Source organism: Cryptomeria japonica, chromosome 11 (assembly GCF_030272615.1).
Source record: "Cryptomeria japonica chromosome 11, Sugi_1.0, whole genome shotgun sequence".
Lineage (NCBI taxonomy): Eukaryota > Viridiplantae > Streptophyta > Pinopsida > Cupressales > Cupressaceae > Cryptomeria > Cryptomeria japonica.
The window spans coordinates 124,905,134-124,925,556 of NC_081415.1; the positions used below are offsets into that span (position 1 = coordinate 124,905,134).

Here is a 20,423-nt window from a genome sequence, read left to right on the forward strand (position 1 = left end):
TAAGTGGACATTTTCAAGCTGATGGATCATCATCATGATGAGAAAAACAAGAAATTGGCCACAAGACAACATTCAAATGAATGAGACTGACGATTTTTTTGCCAACCGAAAAATTGTTGCCTTGATAAAACCGTAGGGAAGCTTGAAAAACTGAGATAGGCTTTTGTAGGGACCCCTCTCATGGCCTCGTAGGTTCAAATTGATCATTCGCAGGTGCCACAAATTTTGAGTTAAGGCCCGTCAAAGTTTGACAATTTTTAGCAATTAAGGCACTCAAGGGACGACGTCGGTAGGGTATGACCCTGAGCATTCGACTGAGTGGGGAGGAAAAATAGGACCATTCATAGGGTAATAATGCATAACTGGACATGTTAGAGCTGACGGTTTATCATCACAACAAGCAGAACAAGAAATTGACCACAAGACAACATTCGAATGAATGAGACTGATGATTTTTTCGCCAACCGAAAAATTGCTGCTCTAATAAAACCTTAGGGAAACTTGAAAAACTGAGATAGGCTTTTGTAGGGACCCCTCTTGTGGTCCCATAGGCTCAAATTGATCATTTGCAGGTGTCACAGATTCTGAGTTAGGGCCTATCAAAGTTTGATAATTTTAGCACTTAGGGTGCTCAGGGACGACGCCGGTAGGATACGACCCTGAGTGTTCGACTGAGTTGGGGGGAAAAATAGGACCATGCATAGGGTAATAATGAATTGTATCAAGTATTTATCATTAAATGAATTGTATTGTATTGTTCATTAAATGAATTTTATTGTATTGTTCATTAAATGAAATGTATTGTTCATTAAATGAATTGTATTGTATTGTTCATTAAATGAATTTCATTATACAAACAACACTTACGATGAAATGAAATGAATTGTATTAAATTCATTAAATAACCATTATTAACCATTGTTAATTATTGGAATGAAGATTAAAGATTTCCATGATAACACCATGCATAGATGAGCAACAATTTATATGATCAAATATCAACTTCTGTATATATAAAAATGTCAAATGATTACAAATGTATGTCCATAAACAAATATGGCATAAACGCCAACACAAACAAAATGTATGTCTAAATATGTGAATGTATGTCCATATACATGCCAACTAGACATGTAAGCATCCCCAAACTATCTATAACATCCTAAGCTACTGATGGATCATCAAAATCAATCCTCTTCGCTGCACTGCTCGGTTGTGAAGGATCCTGCACAAGAAAAACAGACCACGATTAATATTAGTTATATTATATAATTCACATTTGAAAACTTAACATAAAAATGAACTATAATTGAACTATTCATATTTACCTCATCTCCACGTCTTCTCTTTAGCTTTGTAGGACTCTTGATGTATGTCTTCGGTAGAGGAGGTATGTTTTCAATATTTTCATACACAACCTACATATGTTCATAAACATGGCATTGCTACAAGTTAGCATATAATTGTCACTGATAATAACAAATTATATCTACTAAACACAAAATAAAATAAACACACATCTACTCGAGGCATCTCTTCTTCTTCTTCATCTTCAGGTATACTGGGTGTAGTCATCAAGGATGTGAAGACAAGAATTCTCTATACATATGCACAACAAGTATATGAAACTATCAATCTATGTCTAGACATGTATAATCACTATAAGCTATTTAAAATATTCATTCAATCATATTTGCATTCAATTACCTTTCACTTGTCTCCAACTGCACTACCAGATCCTAAATCACACTGCCCCGCACTTGTGCTGCTTGTGCCCTACAAGAGTAAAATAAGATATACATGAAAGTTACTACATAATCTAATTAATACCAATATAAATGATGAGCATGTATGTACAATAAAATACAAACGACTAGGTGCAATAATATATGTACCGTCAAGCTATCAAGGCCAAATGAAATGGCCGATAAGGTGCCCTTCGGAATCTATCTCAACTCCTCCTCACTCATCAACTGTTAAATAGACCATGTAAATAAAAATTAGTACTTAATATTATCTAGATTATAAATATTCATTTAAAATATAGCATGAACTGTGAAAATACAAATCTTACCACTACATCATCAATGTATGATGACAGTGCCTCCTCGCCTCTAGCATGTGAGGACTCCCTAGGGTATCCTCCATTCTGTGTCATAACATCCAGTGCATCATGCATCTCACGCACCTCATAATCTACATTGTCCATAGGAGGATCAACAGGCTGTCCAATTGGACCCAAGCATATGTGCCCACACATGACACAACTATGGGGCATGCATATGTGTGGAGTCGAGGATGATGTGTCAGTGCCACCGAATGCACCACCACCATCAAAAGTAGGCTGAGCTATTGACCCAACTTGAGAAACCAAAAGGCTACTCAAATAGTGAATCGTTGATATGGTCCATGAAGCCGCCTCACAAATGATATTTGGATGTTGCACTAGAGGTGGAGGATCAACAGGAGGAGGGGGGACATATGGGCCTTAGACTACTCTGACTGCCCCAGGTCTATTTTGGGGCATACCTAAACCCACACCCTAGAAAGGTTGGATGTCAAAGTAGTTCACATGTTTGCCTAAAACAAACTCAGCATACATTTTTTTTATAAAGTGGAAGGGGACATCAAGATTGTTGTTGGGTGGTTTGTCAAAAACCATCCACCAACAATCCCAAAAGTTTTTCACAATACCATCATTTGTGCACCATTTAATAGAAAGTTTTGTTTTTTTGGGGTCTACAGGTTGGCCAGTGCGGGGATTCACAAACAATGAGGCAATATCGGCTTTCGATATCTCGATATCCTTGATCTCCTTATATTTCAAGCCATCCGCATATTGTTCCCTCATAGAATCTCACCACAAAAGGGCAACATTGTGCTCCTCAGTCATGGTTTCCATACTCTTTATGATCGACGTGAGAGGATCAAACATTGGGTTTAGACTAGGGATCCTATGATATACATCTGCAATCCCCCTTAATTCATTCAAATTTTGTGCAATCAAATCCTGAATTGAGGGGTGGTTTGGCAAAGGAGGGTTTGGTTGTTGCAGTTGTGGTTGATCAATGTTTTCATTGTTATCCTCCATTTTTAACCTAATTGAATGTAAACAATTGAATTTAGGTAACAAATTTAAACAATTTTGTATTTGATTTAAAAAACCTAGTTTTCATGAAAAAAAACCATATTTTCAAAGAAAAATCAAATAAACATTAAAAAAAATACAAAAATTGAATGAAAATGATTGAAAACAATAAAAATCTTACCTTTCAATCTATTTTTTAGCAATTTTTGGCCAAAACACCGGATATTGGATTTTTATAAAATCGTGCAGCCCGTGGGTTAAAAATGACTCACAAGCTAACATAGTCGAAATATATTGTCTCAAAAAATCGGATATCTGATTTTTATACCTAAATTATTTTAAAATAACATTATATTATATAATATAATAATATATTATATTATATAATACGTATTATATAATATATAATATAATATAATAATATATTATATAATACTATTGCAAAACTTCAAGCTTATTATTGAAAGCACTTCAAACACCAAGCCACTTTTATCAGGATTCTTCTTCGTTTCAATTTGTATCTATGGGTGTCTCTTCTACCGCTTCTGGGCAACCCAAATATGGCCTACGAAATGCTTTTGATGCCCTCAGAATCCCCTCCTCTCCTGGAACGAATCACATGCCTTACGATGTTTTCATAAGTCATTGTAGACAAGATGTCCAACAGACACTGGCCAATAGTATCTACAATTACCTAGATGGCTTGGGACTGCAAGTTTTTCTGGACAACAATAGGCTGAACTTTTGGGATTCGATGCCTAGAGAGCTAGAAGAAGCCATGGCTAGTGCTTCAATCCATATAGCCATTTTCTCCCAGTATTACGCACAATCCCCCCAGTGCTTGGCGGAACTGACATTTATGATCAAAACCCGCACCACAATTATCCCCATCTTCTATCATGTTGAGCCTTCTTATTTAAGGTGGCTTGTTATAGGGAAAGGAACATATGCAGATGGCTTCTCCGGCCATGGAAAGGCAGATAGATACACTCCAGAAGACCTTCACGAGTGGAAACGGGCACTCCAAGAAGTTTCATATTTTACTGGCGGCATCATTATTAAGAATGTTGAGTGAGTACCTTAATCCTCTTCATCATATCCCAGTTTACCAGTTACGCTCGTTTAGAGGTTTTTTAATCGTATAATACTCGCGAGTTTTCACTTGCTATGTATCCTTTCAATTCTAGGTTTAAAGTATTAACTTTCAATTTTAAAAATGCGTCAAATTGCGTCTTATCGTTTTTTTTTTTTCGGGAAGGAATTGGCTATGTTAGGTTTTTAAGACTTTGTCGTGTGCGTATCATATCACTGGTTTATTTGGGATCTTTCCAGCATTTGTTTGTATATATTGTGTTTTTTTTGCAATTTCTATTCATGCTGGTTTTATTTGTGGCTTCTTTAAATGATGTAGTTTTTCATTTTTCTGTAATTATTACTGTGGAGTTGAAAGCTTGATGGTGACATACCATGTCTCCCTCATCCAAATGATCATGAATTTTTTTTAAAGTATTTCATGAGATAAGTTCCTAGACCAGCCTCTTAATTTATTCTTTCAATTCAATATTTTTATGAAATCTTTAAATAGCTTGATAATACATTTATTGGATATTTTGTGGAAAGAGTTCTCCCTTGTTATCTGTGACATGGTTAACAAGTCCTAGACCTCACATGGGATTTGGCTTGTCGACGTGCAAAAGCTTACTAATTTTTTTTTTTCCTTTTTTGTTTTCCTAAAGCCAATCATGCTTTGGTTGCTCTTTCTTAGGGCCCATGGCTTGTTTGATACTCCTTGCCTTAATTAAACCTTAGACTTGTGACTTTTCAATTGTAGACAAAAAATTATCTTCATGTCTTAATTTGGATTGAATTCTCAAGTTTATCACTAACTTTTTAAAACTTTCTAACTCACTTTGCCTCATCAATAGATTTTGTCATTTGTCATTTGTGTAAAACTTGAAAATTGTTCAGTGGCTTGCCCTAAATGTCATGTCTATGTTGAGGTTGACCTTTCTAGGGATCTCTTAGAAAGAATGGATATCCAAATTGGCCAGACCCAATAATTCTAGAGGATTTAGTATACAAATATCTCAAATACTTGTTCTTGGTGTCAAGCCTCTAATCACAAGATTAAGTATTATTCACTGATTATCGAATGCCCTTAATCTACTTGTCAACCATTGACGGGGATGCCATCTCCTCCAAAGGTGGAGGTTGACAAGTCTATTATGATTAACCACAAAGACAAGAATGGTAGAGTTTCAAAGCTTGTTTCAAAACCCTAGGGAAAGGAGATTCAATTCCATAGGTAGTCGACTATCAAAGGAGATTCTTGCTCAAGCTATTTCACAATCTTCTATCAAAGGGATTTTCTTCCTAATTCTGAGAATTAACTTGTCATTGGTCATTTTGTAGACAATTCTTTTCTTACCCTTCATGAGAAATAAGAGAATATCAATTAGGCTCTCAAGTGCCTTGACATTTTTTATCAAGCCTTTTGTTCCAACATATTAAGACATAAGACCATATGCTATAGGAAATCCTTCTTGTCCATGTCTACTTGGTTGAACTCTTTCAATTGGAAATGGATTGATTATGGGAAAATATTTAAATTTATAGATTTCTCCTTTTCCTTCCATGCTAACTCCTTTGAGCTTTGGTAAGCATTGCTTGCAAGAATTTAGAAGCTTCAATATTGGATTGCCAAGCCTCTCTTGTTCATTAAGAAGTTTCAAATTTATTCTAAGATATTGGTAACCATGCATGGTTATTATTCTTCAAGTTGGATTCCATCCAAGGCATCATACTTGAAGGTTGGAAATCTCCTCAAAGACTTTATCTAGGCCTCCAACTATGGACATCATTTCTTTCACAAGGTTCATGGGAATTTTGTGGCTTTTTGCTACAAGTTAGAGCTCTTTGTTTGATTTCTATTCATTAGCAAGGTACAACTTTGTGTGGTAAATGGATAATTAGGGCACTCATTAGAAATGAGGTCTGGGAAATTTTTTGTTTGCCTTTACATTGGTACTAGAATTCTTCATGGCTAACCAACTTGGAAGAGCCTAAATATTCCTACTCTTCTCACCATGAAGGAACTAGTTCATATTTAGAACAAATTTGTCATCAAAAGCATTTGGGAAGTCTGGGAAATCCTCAAACCTTGGCTTCATTAGGCTAGAGATGATTTTTATAACAGGTTATCCATTAATCAACACTCCATTTGGTGGTCCCATCTTTTAAGTTCTTAAGGGAGATTGTAAGCTCTTTTACCTTAGGTCCAAGCTCTAAAAATTCAAAAAAGAGGAGTGAGAACATTCCTATATTTTATTCACCTAGCCACCAATAATTTTCATCATTGGTTGGATTTCAAATTGATGTTTAGGCTTTTAAAATATTATTAGGAGACTAACTAGATTTTTATTGATGCCATACCTCTATAATCACTCCACAAACTAGGCGTGTGTTGTTTCAAACCTTTGTGGAAGGACTAGAAATGGTTTCCTCTTATGGGGTGTGGTAAAAAAGGTTTCAAAGTTTTTGTGTTGTTGTGTTTGTGTCTAGGCTAGCTCACTTACTTGGGGTTTACTATACCAAGGCCTTCCTATGGGGACCAGCCTCACACATGAATATTCCCACTCAAAATCATTCTTTCTATGGATAAATTGAGTCTCTGAAACAACTCTTCTAGTTTTGTTTTTGGGCTTAAGAAGTTTGAAATTAGATCCATGACTTTTTTTAAGAATTTCTTGCCTACCCCTTTCTCATGGCACATGGTTCTTCCTGAAGATTTGCCTTACCATCTGCACAAGTTTACCTAGATATGTAACACTTTAAAGGGTGGAATTTTTTATTTAATATTTAGAAAAATAGAAATGATGCTTTGTTTAACCATAACACAGCTAATAGACATTTTTCATTGTAATCTCTTAATTCAGTTAAGTAAAAGAAACATAGAAGTCACTAAAAGAATTGCTTGAAAAGCAAGCCTCAGACTTTACCATGTAAAGTCTTCCCTAGCATTGCATTTCAGTTCATTTTATTCCTACTCAATTCAGTTTCACGTGTTCAGTGACGAGCAGAGGGTGGTGAAGAATTTGGTGAATCGCGTAGTGAAAGAGACAAACAAGGTGCCGACAGAGGTTGCCAAGCACTTGGTGGGTCTATATGAAGCCATGAGATACTTTGACACGATTGCACTTAAAACTGCTGGCACAATACAAATTGTGGGAATTCGAGGCATGGGAGGCTCTGGCAAAACTACTCTCGCAAAGGAAATATATAAGAAGAGATCATCGATGATTGATAGGTCAAGTTTTATTTACAATATTGGAGATGCCACAGAGAAAGGACTGCTGGTTGACAAGCAGAAAAAGCTTCTGGATGACCTTGATGTCAAAGGTGTATCCTTTGACGACGTAGACGTAGGCAGAGGGATTCTTAACAGCCATTTGAGATCTATTTCCGTGCTTATCATTCTAGACGACGTGGATAATACAGACCAATTGGATGCTCTTTTGCCAGCAAAGGAGAGTCTTGGCGAGGGAAGTTTGATTGTTGTTACCACACGCAGGTTAGATGTTCTTAAAGCACGAGGCATCTCTAACATTTGTCAAATGAGAGCTCTCAACGCTACTCATTCCAGACAACTCTTCTGTTGGCATGCATTCTTACAACCCTTTCCACGTTTGGAATTTGAGGCCCTCGTTGAGAAGTTCTTAAAAGTTTGCAATGGTCTTCCTTTGCAACTCAAGGTCCTAGGAGGAAAACTCTATGGTGAGTCTTGCAAGGATAATTGGCAACGGACATTAAAAGAGTTATCCATATTATCAGACAGGGGCATCAGAGGACAACTGAAAGTCAGTTATGATGCGTTAGATGAAAAAGAGAAGGAAATGTTCTCGGATATAGCTTGTTTCTTCATTGGAGAGGAAACAAGTTTGGCCATTGAAGTATGGGAAGGATCAGACTGGGATGGTCAGATCGGTTTGGAAAGGCTTCTCAGTAAGTGCCTTGTTGAGGTAGACGATAATAATGTCATACAAATGCATGATCATTTGAGGGATCTAGGAAGGCAAATTGCACGTCGACAATCACCCTATCGCCTTTGGTCTCCACAACAGTTTCCCTCGATTCCCCCTCAGGTGAAGTCAAGGCTTTTACTTATAGCTTTATTGATCATGATATAGGAACCAGTTTTTTGAGTTTAATATTTTTAAATATCAGTACCCTAGGCTTGTAAAATAAAAATAAAATGTGAAATTTATGATATTCAAACAGAGTATCGTAGGCTTATTTTTAACAAAGTTTATTGTTTTACAATGTGTCTTATTTTTGCTTTTGATTATTTAGGAATCATTACAAATTAGAGGGATGACAAACACAATTTCTGATCCTTGTCACCTCTGGAAAGAGAAGATCATACAACACACAAGCTTTGAGAAGCAAACACAAACAAGCTTTAGCCTCGCGCTCTGTTCTCTTGGATTAAAACTTTTGGTTTGTAGCAGACAATTTCTAAATCAAGAAGTTGGCGAACTATCAAGAGAACTGCTCTGGCTTCGCTGGAATGATTTCAATCATACAAATCTTCCGTCATGGCTTTCATTAAAAAATTTGAGAGTCTTAGAGCTTAATGGCGCTTTAAACTTACAAGAACTGTGGACGGATGCTGAGCATGTAAGTTCATTGCTTTACTGTTCTATTAAAATATTTAATTTCAATTATGTTTTTTATTTCACTCTAATTAAATTTGGTAGCAGGCACCTTTGCAGTTGAGAGAGCTGATTATTACTGGTACCTGGAGCGCTTGTTTTGAAATGTTCCCGAGTTCAATATCAAATCTGAAATATTTGAAAAAAATAGCACTGTTAGGTTGTGTTTGTAAAGAGTTCAGCATTAGAGAGCTGCCAGAAGAGTTTTGTGGTCTCCAATCGCTTGAGCACCTGGAGCTACGACATTGCAACAAGTTGTCAACATTACCCACCCATTTTGGGGAACTAAGAAAACTGCGGCATCTAGATTTGTACTCTTGCCAAATGCTAAGGAAGTTTCCAATTTCTTTTAAGCAGCTGGTAGACCTGGAATACCTTGATTTATCAGGTTGTAAGAAGCTTCCATCTATGCCAGACATTCTTGAAAACATGAGAAAGCTGAAGAAGTTGTACTTCACAGGGTGTCCTAAATTTCAAGAGTTGCCCTTGCAAATTGCAGAACAAAAATACCTAAGAGTGCTCCACCTGAAAAAGACAATGCTAAAGGATTTACCAACTAACATCGGTCAACTAAGCAAATTGGAAACGCTGGTGATTGGAAGTCCGCACTTGACAGGTTTCCCAGAGTCTCTTGGCTACTTGTCCAGCTTGGTTCATCTCAAAATTACGGGATGCATTAACCTGAAATATTTTCCCGAGTCTGTAGAGCATCTCAAGCTTTTAGGATATTTATGTATAAAGTCCTCCGGAGTGAGGTCTTTGCCACAAGGATTTAGGCAACTTACTAATCTTCAAATTTTGAAGATTTTTGATTGTCCAATCGCCGAGTTGGATGTTGGGTCAGCGTCTTGTACATCATTGCGGAAACTCCAGATGATACATCTAAAAGCAACCGATGTGACAAGATTATCAATTTCTCAAAATTGTTGTCCCAACCTCCAAACTCTTCAGATTGAGCTAAATCGCCGTTTAGTCGAGATAGATGTCCTCTCAACATCAGTCAAGATGGTGAAAGTGTATGAATGCCCAATGCTACGCAACATAAACGGTATTTCAGGTCTAGTAAAACTTGAAAGTATGGAGATAACTGGATGTCCGAAATTGGGTCAAGATAACATCAGAGCAGCTGCTAGGTCGACTATTTCAACTCACTGAACAGGGAGGTTCAGTTACCTGTAAACTCTTTGAACTGGGCACTTAAGTGGTTCTTCTGAGAGGAAAACCCGAGTTTCTTTTCTGCTGAGGTGTTTTCCTGATGTGCATCAATCATGTGTATCCGTGTTTTGTGTAAGGATTTGCAACCGGCATTTTTTATAAAAACCATCATTGTTGTCTTTGATTTAAGTGGCTTATAAATGAAATTATTGATCTTGAATAATTTTGGTACAGTTGTGTTTTATGATATTTTATGTTGGCTTAGATGTGTGTTTCATGCATTGTTTCTCTATTGTAACCATTTTATCTCTCAATTCTGGTGTTTATGGTATCACACAACCTCATGCCCTCTTTTGCATCCTTAACAAACATCTCTCATTTTAATATTTTAAAGGTAATTATGAAAATAAATATTTTCTAATGAAAGCAAATAAGAAAAAAAAAATTATGGTACAATCATTATCTCTTAATTCATATTTTTTTTCAAAAAGAATTTGTTTCAAATTTGTCAGGAAGAAGAATAAAATGACCTAAATACTGAAAATTAATTCTTGCTTCATCTTCAATTCTCTTTACACTCATTTTAATACATCCTCTCTTTTTCAACCGTTTGCCTTTACACATCCTTTGTACTACCCTAGAGACAAATGTATTTATATTTTGCTTAACTTATTGAGAATCCAAGTTTACTTTATAGGATTATTGATTGTTAGATGTTATATTGTATTGAAATCTTCCTTACCTTGATTTAATTATAGAATCCTAACTATCCATGATATACCTCTTTCATTTATGTATAGCTATAAGAAGTTCAAAGCAATAGGTTTGGTATACATAATCATCCATGGCAATTCTAACCCATGACTATTCACTCTAAACATAAAACTTTGCATAAAATTTCTATTAGTCTATTGTCTCTTGTTTTTCCATCACACATTCATTTCATCTTGCACAAGAGTGCATATTATCACTAATTATTTTCACAGTTTGTGTAGTTTTCATATCAATTGATATTTTTGATTTGACGTTATGATAGAGTCAATTAACACATAATACATATCAATGAAAAAAGGGATCACAAACTTATTCCATTGATTTACCTCTTTAGATTAGAAAGAATATTTTTATTTCTACAACAATTAATTCTTTAATTTGTAAATTATAATACTTGTTTTATATTTGTATGCACATCAGTATGGGGAAACGTGAAGAATTTATGCTTTCTCTCTACAATTTTGGCCAGTTTATTTGAATGTAACGATTACACTAAATTTTAGCATCCAATATTACTCTTTTTTCTTATTTGTTGACTCTAAAATTGATTCCGATTTTTTTTTTATAAAAAAAAAAGTATTCCTAGTAAACTTTTTAATGTGACCAGTGACGCTGGCACTACATGCCCTCTGGATCCACTTGAAATTCTTTTGACCTAGAGCCATGAATTGTTGAGGCCACAAAGGGGGGACCTCATCCCCACACTTCACTTGATCAAACCCGCGAGCTCAATGGCCCAACAAAGGCACAAGGCTTGTGATCTCAGTGGCCCAATAAGGATTTGAGCCTTGGTGGCCGCTTCACCAACAAAGTGTTTTAACCTTGACACTACATGTCTGAAGACTATAAAAATTGATTCCCTTAGTCTTTATGATATGTCCTATAGTTTGCAACTTGCTCAACCCACTTGCTAAGACTTTTTCCTAACTAGATTAGGCCACACCTACAATTTCTCCCCCCCCCCCCCAAAAAAAAAACTACTAGTTTAAGAATTAAAATTCCCTACTTTCAAGACTAAAAAGAATTGAATATAGTTGTTACTTGTAAGCTTGTATATTGAAATTTTTAGATATTGTGTCTAGGGTTGTATATTTAAGCACATTATTCTCACCCACTTTTATCATTGATTATCAATCACACATCACAAAAATAAACTTGCATCAATCTTAATCTCAGTCACAATCCAATCTTAAATTACTCAATTAGAATCTAATGAATGATCAACTTCCATCATTCTTTAATTTTATCTATTTCAATAAATTTCAAGTTAGCCTTGATACCTAATTGTCATCAAAGTTGTCAAATGTTCTCTTTATACATAATAGGCACCAAAAAGTGCCTTCTGGTATCACCTTTTCTTAAATGTATGTATACATAATGGAAAAAATGACATCAAAACTAAAAACAATGAATTAAAAATCAACCTTTGTTAAAATATTTGTCCCCATATAGTCCCCGCATCTAATGAACTTAGTCGTAGATTTTGATTTCTAGATTTTTATCGATGTAACAAAAATTTAACATCAACACCATATTAAATTTCAAAAATAAATCTTATTTTTATTTCAATAATTTAAACCATTTTAATCTCATAATACTGAACATCTAAAAACAAAATATTTTAACCAAACCTCCTAAATTAATTTAGAGTCTAATTATTGCAGTAATACATCGATATATTATGCTTCACTAGACATCTAAGTTAATTGTAGGGTGTGTTTTCTTCTCTAGAAATATAAAATTATATGTTGAAATCAAAGGACATTAATGATAACCACATTGAATTAAGAAGAATAAAGTAAAGTTAGAAAACCGTAATCTTTGTTCTTTCAAAAGAAGGCTGAAAGTTCTATTAGGGATGAGGACCTAGTAGTTGAGCACCCTAACTTTGTGCTTCTCAAAATCATATGTAGAAATTTCAAATCATTCTCAATTTTTTACAACAGGGCCTAAGGAATACATTTCATTCAATTATAAGTAGTTATCATCAACAATAACAACTTTCAAGTCACAACTATTAATATAATATTATAAAAAATATTGAACACTAAATAACAAATGCTATCACAACTATTGAAACATGCTCAATTAATAGATGATTATTATCTGTTCTACTTCAGAATAACCTTCAAATATATATAAAAATCAAGAATATGTCTCCCTAAATATTATCATATTTTATGCCAAATATTTACAATGCAGATATCTAAAGAAGACACTTCCCGCCATGTATCCATGGACTTCTAATGCAATTTTTTTTAAGCAGTCAGTCTAACTTGCCGAATTTGAAATGATTGAGAGAGCACAAATACCCTTTATATTCTTCCCCTTTTCACATTCTGGCAATTCTATCTTGACGGTTGCTGGCAGTGTTTCAATCTCCTCCAAAAAGTCATTATTGCTAAGACGGAGTGTTTCAAGTCTAGGACAACAGTATTTAGAAATTGATATTCTGTTGACAAGTGTCTCGTTTAAATTTATCGCGGTGAGCTTTTCCAACGGAAAGGAAGGTACAGACCCAAAATCTAGTTCTTCAAGTGGACAATCAGAAATCTTCAAGGTTCGAAGATTAGCCAGTTGCCTAAATCCTTCCGGTAAGGACCTTACTCCTGTGGCCTCTATAGACAGATCTTCTAAAAGTTCTAGATGCCCAAGCGTCTTGGGTAAACATTCTAAGACCATACAATCAATAATTGAAAGGCTTTTCAAGCTGAATAAATTTCCAAGAGAATCTGGCAAGCTTTTCAATAACTGACTACCAATTGTCAGCACTTCTAATTTACTTAGGCGCCCAATGTTACTTGGTAACTCCTCTAAGCTTGTATCTTGAAGTCGGAGCTCTCTCAAACATGCCTGATCTGTGATTTGATGAGGTAATTTCTTAATGGCCAGGCATCCTGAAAGGTACAGATTCTCTAGCTGTGTGATGTTTTCAAGAATGTCTTCCTCTAAGACAAGCTTTTTGCAACCAGAGAAGTCTAGATACTTGAGGTGTGTCAATTGCTTAAAAGAAACTGGTAGCATCCTCAACTGCTTGCAAGAACACAAATCCAGATGCTGTAAGTTTCTTAAATCCCCAAATCGGGCAGGGAGTGACAACAAGGATTCACATTGTCGTAGCTCCAGGTGCTCAAGCGATTGGAGATCGCAAAACTCATCCGGCAGTCTTGAAAAGCGAAATTCTTGTCCATGATAAGAAATCAAGGCTATCTTTGTCAAACGCTCCAGACCTGATATTATACTGGGAAAACTGTGGAAAATGTTGCCTTCAGTGGCAGTAATAATCATCTCTCTCAACTCTTTTGGAGGCTGCGCCCAATTTTCAATTCAATTTAGCTAGTAGGATAAAGAGTGGAAGTAAGATTTGAATAAAATATATTAGAGCAAGATATTTGACTTGCGCGTTATTTTCCCACAGTTGCTGTAAGCTGGAGGTTCCATAAAGCTCTAAAACCCTTAGATTTGTCAATGAAAGCCAAGCGGGAAGTTTTGTTTGTTGGAAATCAAACCAACGAAGCCACACTAGATGCTTTGGTTGTCCAGGAAAGTCTGCGGTAAAATAATCTCCGGCAACAACAAGGAGTTTTAATAGAATCCAGAATCGAAGATTAATACACTCTTCAAAAGGCGGAGGATAACGATCACGACATATAAGGAACTCGTTGTGAGCAGGACATGCAACAAATTGAGTTGTAGCAGCCATTATGCCCCTGATCTCCTGAGTATACAAGGGAAAAAACAGTAATAAAATTGAATCAAAGCAATCACTGATACAAGCCAATGTGCTATGAGTTCTTCAGTAGTAATAGCTCCTACAAATAAATCATCAAGCTTACCTCTGTGTAACTCATGATCTTAGTCATATGTTTGGTGGACCATAGATGATGCGGCGAGCATTCAATTGCGATTTCTCTCCCCAAATCGCGAAGATGATTATGCATTCTTATGCGGTTCTGTTTGTCGATCTCAACGAGACACTTGCTCACAAGGTTTTCCAGATCACTCCACTCCGCTGCATCCCACACTGCAATGGCCAAATTTTTCTTTTCGCCAACGAAGAAACAAGCTACATCCAAAAATATATTTTGCTCATCCTTGTCGAGTGCATCGTAACTGAGTCTCAGGCTCTCTTTTATCTTACTGGGCAATAATCTAGAGATCTTCTTTAACACAGATTCCCACTCCTTCTCAGTCTTTCCGTAAAGCATTCCTGCAGTGACCTCAAGAGATAAGGGTAATCCATCACAAGCATTTATGAACTGTTGAACGAGACCTTCAAAGGCTGCCGGTGGAGAGGATTTTACGAAAGCATGCCAGCAAAAAAGTTCCTTGGCTTGACACGAATCCAGTGCTCTCATCTTGTATGTATAGCACGATCTAAGGACGCTCAAATCGCGTGTAGTGATAATAATCAAACTACCGGATCCAAGTGTTCTGCCCATATCTGGCAACAGAGCATTCAATTGATTCACATCATCAACGTCATCCAAAACAATGAGCACGCGAAGGGATCTTAAACGCCCAGCCAAAATAGACTTGCCTTCGCTTGCATCCTTGAATGGTATACTAAGATGTAGCACGTCCTCCAAGAGTTGTTTTTGCAATTCATGCAATGCGTTCTCTCTTACTCTGAATAGAAAGCTACAGTTATCATAGGCCGAGTATTTTCTGTTATATAACTCTTTGGCAAGTGTAGTTTTACCACAGCCACCCATGCCGACAATCCCTACAATCTCTGCATTTCGATTATCTCGAGCAGATCTCACTCTTTCAAAGTCTTGTACGGCATCATCTAGTCCAACTGAATATGGAGCTACATCCAAAGGCACCTTCACATTCTTTATCTCCTGCAGTATGCGATTCACAATTCTTTTTAACAGAATCCCTTCATCACTGGCCATTGTGGACAAATATCAGTAGATGGTACAGTTACAAAAATCGAATTTAAAATAAAGAAAATAAGCATCCGATTACGAGGGAACGAAATATATGATACATACCTGTTAGTCGTGTACTCATAGCCGGTATAAAAGGAAACTTTGTGGAGTGCCTCTTTCCACTTTTTAAGCTTTTCTGGCCTGTATCTACCTTGCGTTTCATATTTGGAAAAGGCATCAGCATACAATCCCCTAGTCACTTCCCATCTGAGATCAGCAGGCTTAACATTATAGAAAACAGGAATAATTGTGCTCCTAATTTCCAGCATAAACGACAGCTCTTCTAAACAGTAGGGCGATTTCGCATAATCTTTGGAAAATATGGCGATATGAATTAGAGCACTACGCGCTACATCTTCTATTGCTTTTGGAAAGCAGTCACCCAAATCAAGCTCTTCTCGGTCCAGAAAGACTTTCACTCCAAGGTGATCAAGGAAATGGTAGATGGAGCTGGCCAGTGTCAATTTCACATCAGATCCACGATGATTAATGAAAACATCATAGGGCTCCTTCTTCAGTGCTGTTGATGATGAAGCAATTCCTGTAATATCATGGAAAATATAAATTATAATTCTTAAAAATATCAATAATCAATAAATAATATAATAATACAATATATATATTTTTATATAATATGCCTCTTATTAAAAGTTTCTAAATTCATATTAAAAAATATTCAAGACAAAAATATTAAAAATGTTCTAAAAATTAAATCAACTTAACTTTAAACTTCAGATTAGAGACTAATCTAAAAATCTATATTAAAGATATTCTAAAAAAAATAGAAATAGTTATATTCTATTTTTGAAAATATTTAAAATTAATTTGTAATTTTATAAAAAATATTATAAAATGATATATATTAATGTTATAAATTAGAGTACTATATTTACTCATATAATGGTTTCTAATAATTTAAATTGACATATATACAATTTTATAAAAATATAACATGTCAATCTATATAGTCTAATAAATTTGAAGTAATTGAAAAAACAATCATATGAAGCATCAAATTCCAATCTTGTATAGGGCTATGTGCATTAAAATTTGATGAGCATGAACAATGGAGACTTTGGAGTTGTGTTGAGTGTAAGGAAGTTAAGGTACTAGAATAATTTCCTACACTAATCTTGAGAGGAGGGATATGCAAAAATTTCAAATCTTTACAATATTTAGAAACATTAAACAAAAATAACACAAATAACATCCATACCACAACACATTGATTTACATGGGAAAACTCTTTTAGAGAAAAAACCCACACTCCAAAACTCATCCAATATATTATTCAAAAATCAACTACAAATTACAATATATTTGTAGGTTAAGTTTTCATAGGAGTATTGCTAATGGAGATCTAGAGGCAGCTCAACAACTATCAGACTCTCAAAATACATAACAATACATAGTTGTAATCTAGTGCCCTCATAAAGAAGGGTTGTCTTCTAGGGAAAGAAAAGCCAAAATAATATACATCATTAGATTTGTCAGTTCCTCCAACTAATTTTCGCATAACACCTATGAATTAATCAACCTTTCAATCTATAGGTTCTAAGGTCAGTAGCCAATGAACAAGATTCAACTATATGTTGACATTCTTTTCATTTTAGGATTTGTAGAGCCAAGGTGGGTTTCCCTATAAAATGTCATAAAATCTTATTCTAGTTATGCACATACATTGTTTTTTATAGCAGATAACTTGCATTGAAAATATACCAGGGAAAGTTTGATCAACTTCAAATTAGGTTACATTCTTGGTCCATCAACATTCTTTTAGTATTTGGAAGCAAATTCTAAGCTAAACCTACTCCTACAAATAGGAAATTAAAAGGTATTTCGATTTTAGATGTTTCTAAACTTGAAGTATACTTCTAAACATGATTGGTGCCTAAATCCTTGGGAAATAGATTCTAGATGCAAATTAGAAATATACCCACACAATAGTATTAAGTCAAATCATTTGACCCTTTTAATTTATGCATTACATAAATGTGTCTGCATTTTCAACCATAAATTATGCTTACTGATCTATTTGTTCTCACAAAACCACAATAATGTGTCAAAAAAATTGTATTCTTTCATTAAAAGAAACCCATGAACACATTAAATAGTAACAAAGCATTTGGAATGACAAATCAAGATATGATTGATATATTAATTTATATGAGAAATGTGAGTACAATTTAGAGACAATTTTGTAGTATATCCATTTCTATTCAAAATGATTGAAGATATTACATAAGCACACTAATTTTTGCAACTATTCTCTATGACTCAAAGCTAAACACTAACTACATATGTCTATCCGCATGGATCAAAATTTAGAACCCACGCAAATGATCCTGAATTGTCTTTTATAGAAACAATGGTGCAAAACAAGCTTTAGATCATAATGCACATGTCATTTTTTTCATTTGACAAACTTTTACAAATGAAGAATAGAATAAAGGTATCTTTGTTGGCCACAAGAAACAAAAATATAAGCATTTCCTAAAGAAACCAAAGAAGAAACTAATAACTACATGAAGAGTACAAATCCCATGGTAGATGTTATGCCATCATTAACTCAAATTGGTTAGACAAGAATTGCTTTGAGGCTGCAAAGTATGAGTTTTGTTGATGATTCATCTACCTTTAACTTCTTGGATGATGTGGAGAGTCTTCAAACTAATTTTGTTTAAGAGAATAATATGGAGAAACAAGTTGATAGGTGGTAGTGAATAGTTGGAGACCAAGGCCCTAAAATCTGATTGCAATTCATTAATATGTAGATTATATACACTCAATTTATTTTAATAATTATTGAGTACTTGTGATCTAGATGATCTGGCAAGGTCTCATTTCTGATAACTAAAGTGTGGTCAACATAATACTGCAAATGTATCTTTTATTTGCTTAGTTGAATGAGGAGTGCCTGTTAGCAAGAGACGCTGCATGTATGTTGAGATGTTGTCATTGATGGCAACTCACATCAGATTTGGCATCCGTAGTTCATGTTTTCATCATTCCAAAAGATTGATTGAAGATTTATTAAGTATTGGTGAGGTCCGGTGAATAGAACAGTGTATCCGACAAAGTGTGCAGTGTTTTGGTTCGCAAATTATTTTGGTTGAGTATTTTTCTTTGCGGATCTGGGAGATGTATTGTGGATATGCAATTTACCTTATTCTAGGTTTGTGGCCTCTGGTGTTAAGTTTTGTGTTGGTTGGTAAGATCCGGTAGATTGTTTTTTGGTAAAGATAATGGTTATCAATGGTAATGTGTGGAAATGCATTATGTAGATCTTACGGATCAATTTTGGTGAGTGTTTATGTGTTCAAGGTTGATGAGCCAACATGTGGAAAGTGTGTGGTCATTTTGTTTTGGTCCACATGGTTGTTTTGGATCTGATTGAGTTGACTTGTGTACATGTTTCATCTTTTGTGATGTGCTCTAGAAGCCAACATGGTGGTGACCTAAATTGGTGATGCAGATATATAAGATAGGTTTATTTGATCATTTTGGCAATCGATGATTATGTATGAATAATGTATGAGTGATTATGCACAGTTTCACACGCTCATGGTGAAGATTTGAGCTTCGGTATGATGCAAAATATCAGAACATAGCAGTTATACAGAGTTGAATAAGATACAGTATTTTATGCTTAATCGACACTATTCTAGGCATTTGCAGATGCTATTACATAGTTCATTTTCATGTATGTTCCTTTGTAACTCTTTTGTAAGGAAATGTGCCTTCTAAGGTTGTAGCCTTGTTTGTAACTTGAGTAGTGAGCTCTAGGCAGTGTGCCTGAATGCGTACGTGCATTCCTATGCAACATTTACATATACTTTTAACAGAGTATCATTTTACTATGGGTATGATCCCTCCAAGGTTTTTCCCTTGACCAGGTTTTCCATGTAAAAAATCTTGTGTTATGGTGGTGCTTTTGTGTGTATTGTGCTTTTGTTTATTCTTCTTATTCATTTGCATTAAGTGGATTAAAGGATAAATTAATAAAATCAAAAGTTGCAGAACATTGATTCACCCCCCCTCTCAGTGTTCATTGATTCCAACAATTGGTATCAGAGCCTAGTTCCTTAGAGGAAGCCTAACAGTTTGAGGAAGATCCGAGAAGGTAAATCAATGGATTATAGTAATCTTAGAAAGCAGCTGGTCATTGCTCTTGAAGATCTTGATCGTGCATGGGATGAGAACCGACAAGTGAAGAAAACCTCAAAGATGCTAAAGAATACATTGAAACACCGAAGGATCAGTTGAATAAATCAAGGAAAAAGAGAAAGGATGTTGATGATCAACTTAAGCAGAAAGAAAGTCAGAACATTGATAAAGAAGCCTTGAGGGAAAAGACAAAAGAATGTGGTAGATTAGCTACAGCCAATGTAGTCAAGAAGAATGATGTTGGCATTTAATGAATATTGCATTAATGAAGTTTAAGTGTTGTCATTGATGTCAATTGTAATAGATAATGGAATTGTATTGCAATTGGTAGTGATGCAGTAATGCAACCAGTAGTTGAGTAGTGATGAAAACCGGTATTACTATTGTAGCAGTGGGATCAATCGGTAACCCTACTTGTTGATATGCCAAACCCTAACCGATGGAGCTTGGTGAATCGACTGTGTTGATCTATGATCAAATGGTGATCGGAGATGATTATGCCATATGTGCATGATGCATGTGATGAGTTTCAAAGTGGTTTTTGGCACATAGAGATAATTGTTTTTGAAGATGGTAAAATGGTTAGCAAGG

The 20,423-nt window shown here is 35.2% G+C and overlaps 2 protein-coding genes across 3 annotated transcripts in view; one reads left to right on the forward strand and one right to left on the reverse strand.

Annotated features, from left to right (window-relative positions):
- Positions 1-3,529: 3,529 nt before the first annotated feature.
- On the forward strand, positions 3,530-10,177 carry LOC131049563 (disease resistance protein RPV1). Of its 2 annotated transcripts, none has more exons than XM_057983620.2 (4): positions 3,530-4,159; positions 7,158-8,229; positions 8,438-8,764; positions 8,848-10,177. In XM_057983620.2, the coding sequence occupies exons 1-4, from the start codon at positions 3,612-3,614 to the stop codon at positions 9,952-9,954; spliced, it is 3,054 nt and encodes a 1,017-aa protein (XP_057839603.2). In that variant the 5' UTR covers positions 3,530-3,611; the 3' UTR covers positions 9,955-10,177. The 2 variants fall into 2 exon arrangements, with proteins under 2 accessions (XP_057839603.2, XP_057839604.2); XM_057983621.2 differs by having other exon boundaries at positions 8,860-10,177.
- Positions 10,178-12,842: 2,665 nt separating this feature from the next.
- Positions 12,843-20,423, reverse strand: part of LOC131027037 (disease resistance protein RPV1-like) — a 129,306-nt gene continuing 121,725 nt past the window's right edge. The window contains exons 2-5 of the mRNA XM_059214435.1: positions 15,729-16,238; positions 14,565-15,621; positions 14,126-14,446; positions 12,843-14,037 (exon numbers count right to left, since the gene is read on the reverse strand). Of these exons, the coding sequence (XP_059070418.1) occupies positions 13,000-14,037; positions 14,126-14,446; positions 14,565-15,621; positions 15,729-16,238 (2,926 nt within the window). The 3' untranslated portion in view covers positions 12,843-12,999. The remainder of the gene's footprint in view (positions 14,038-14,125; positions 14,447-14,564; positions 15,622-15,728; positions 16,239-20,423) is intronic.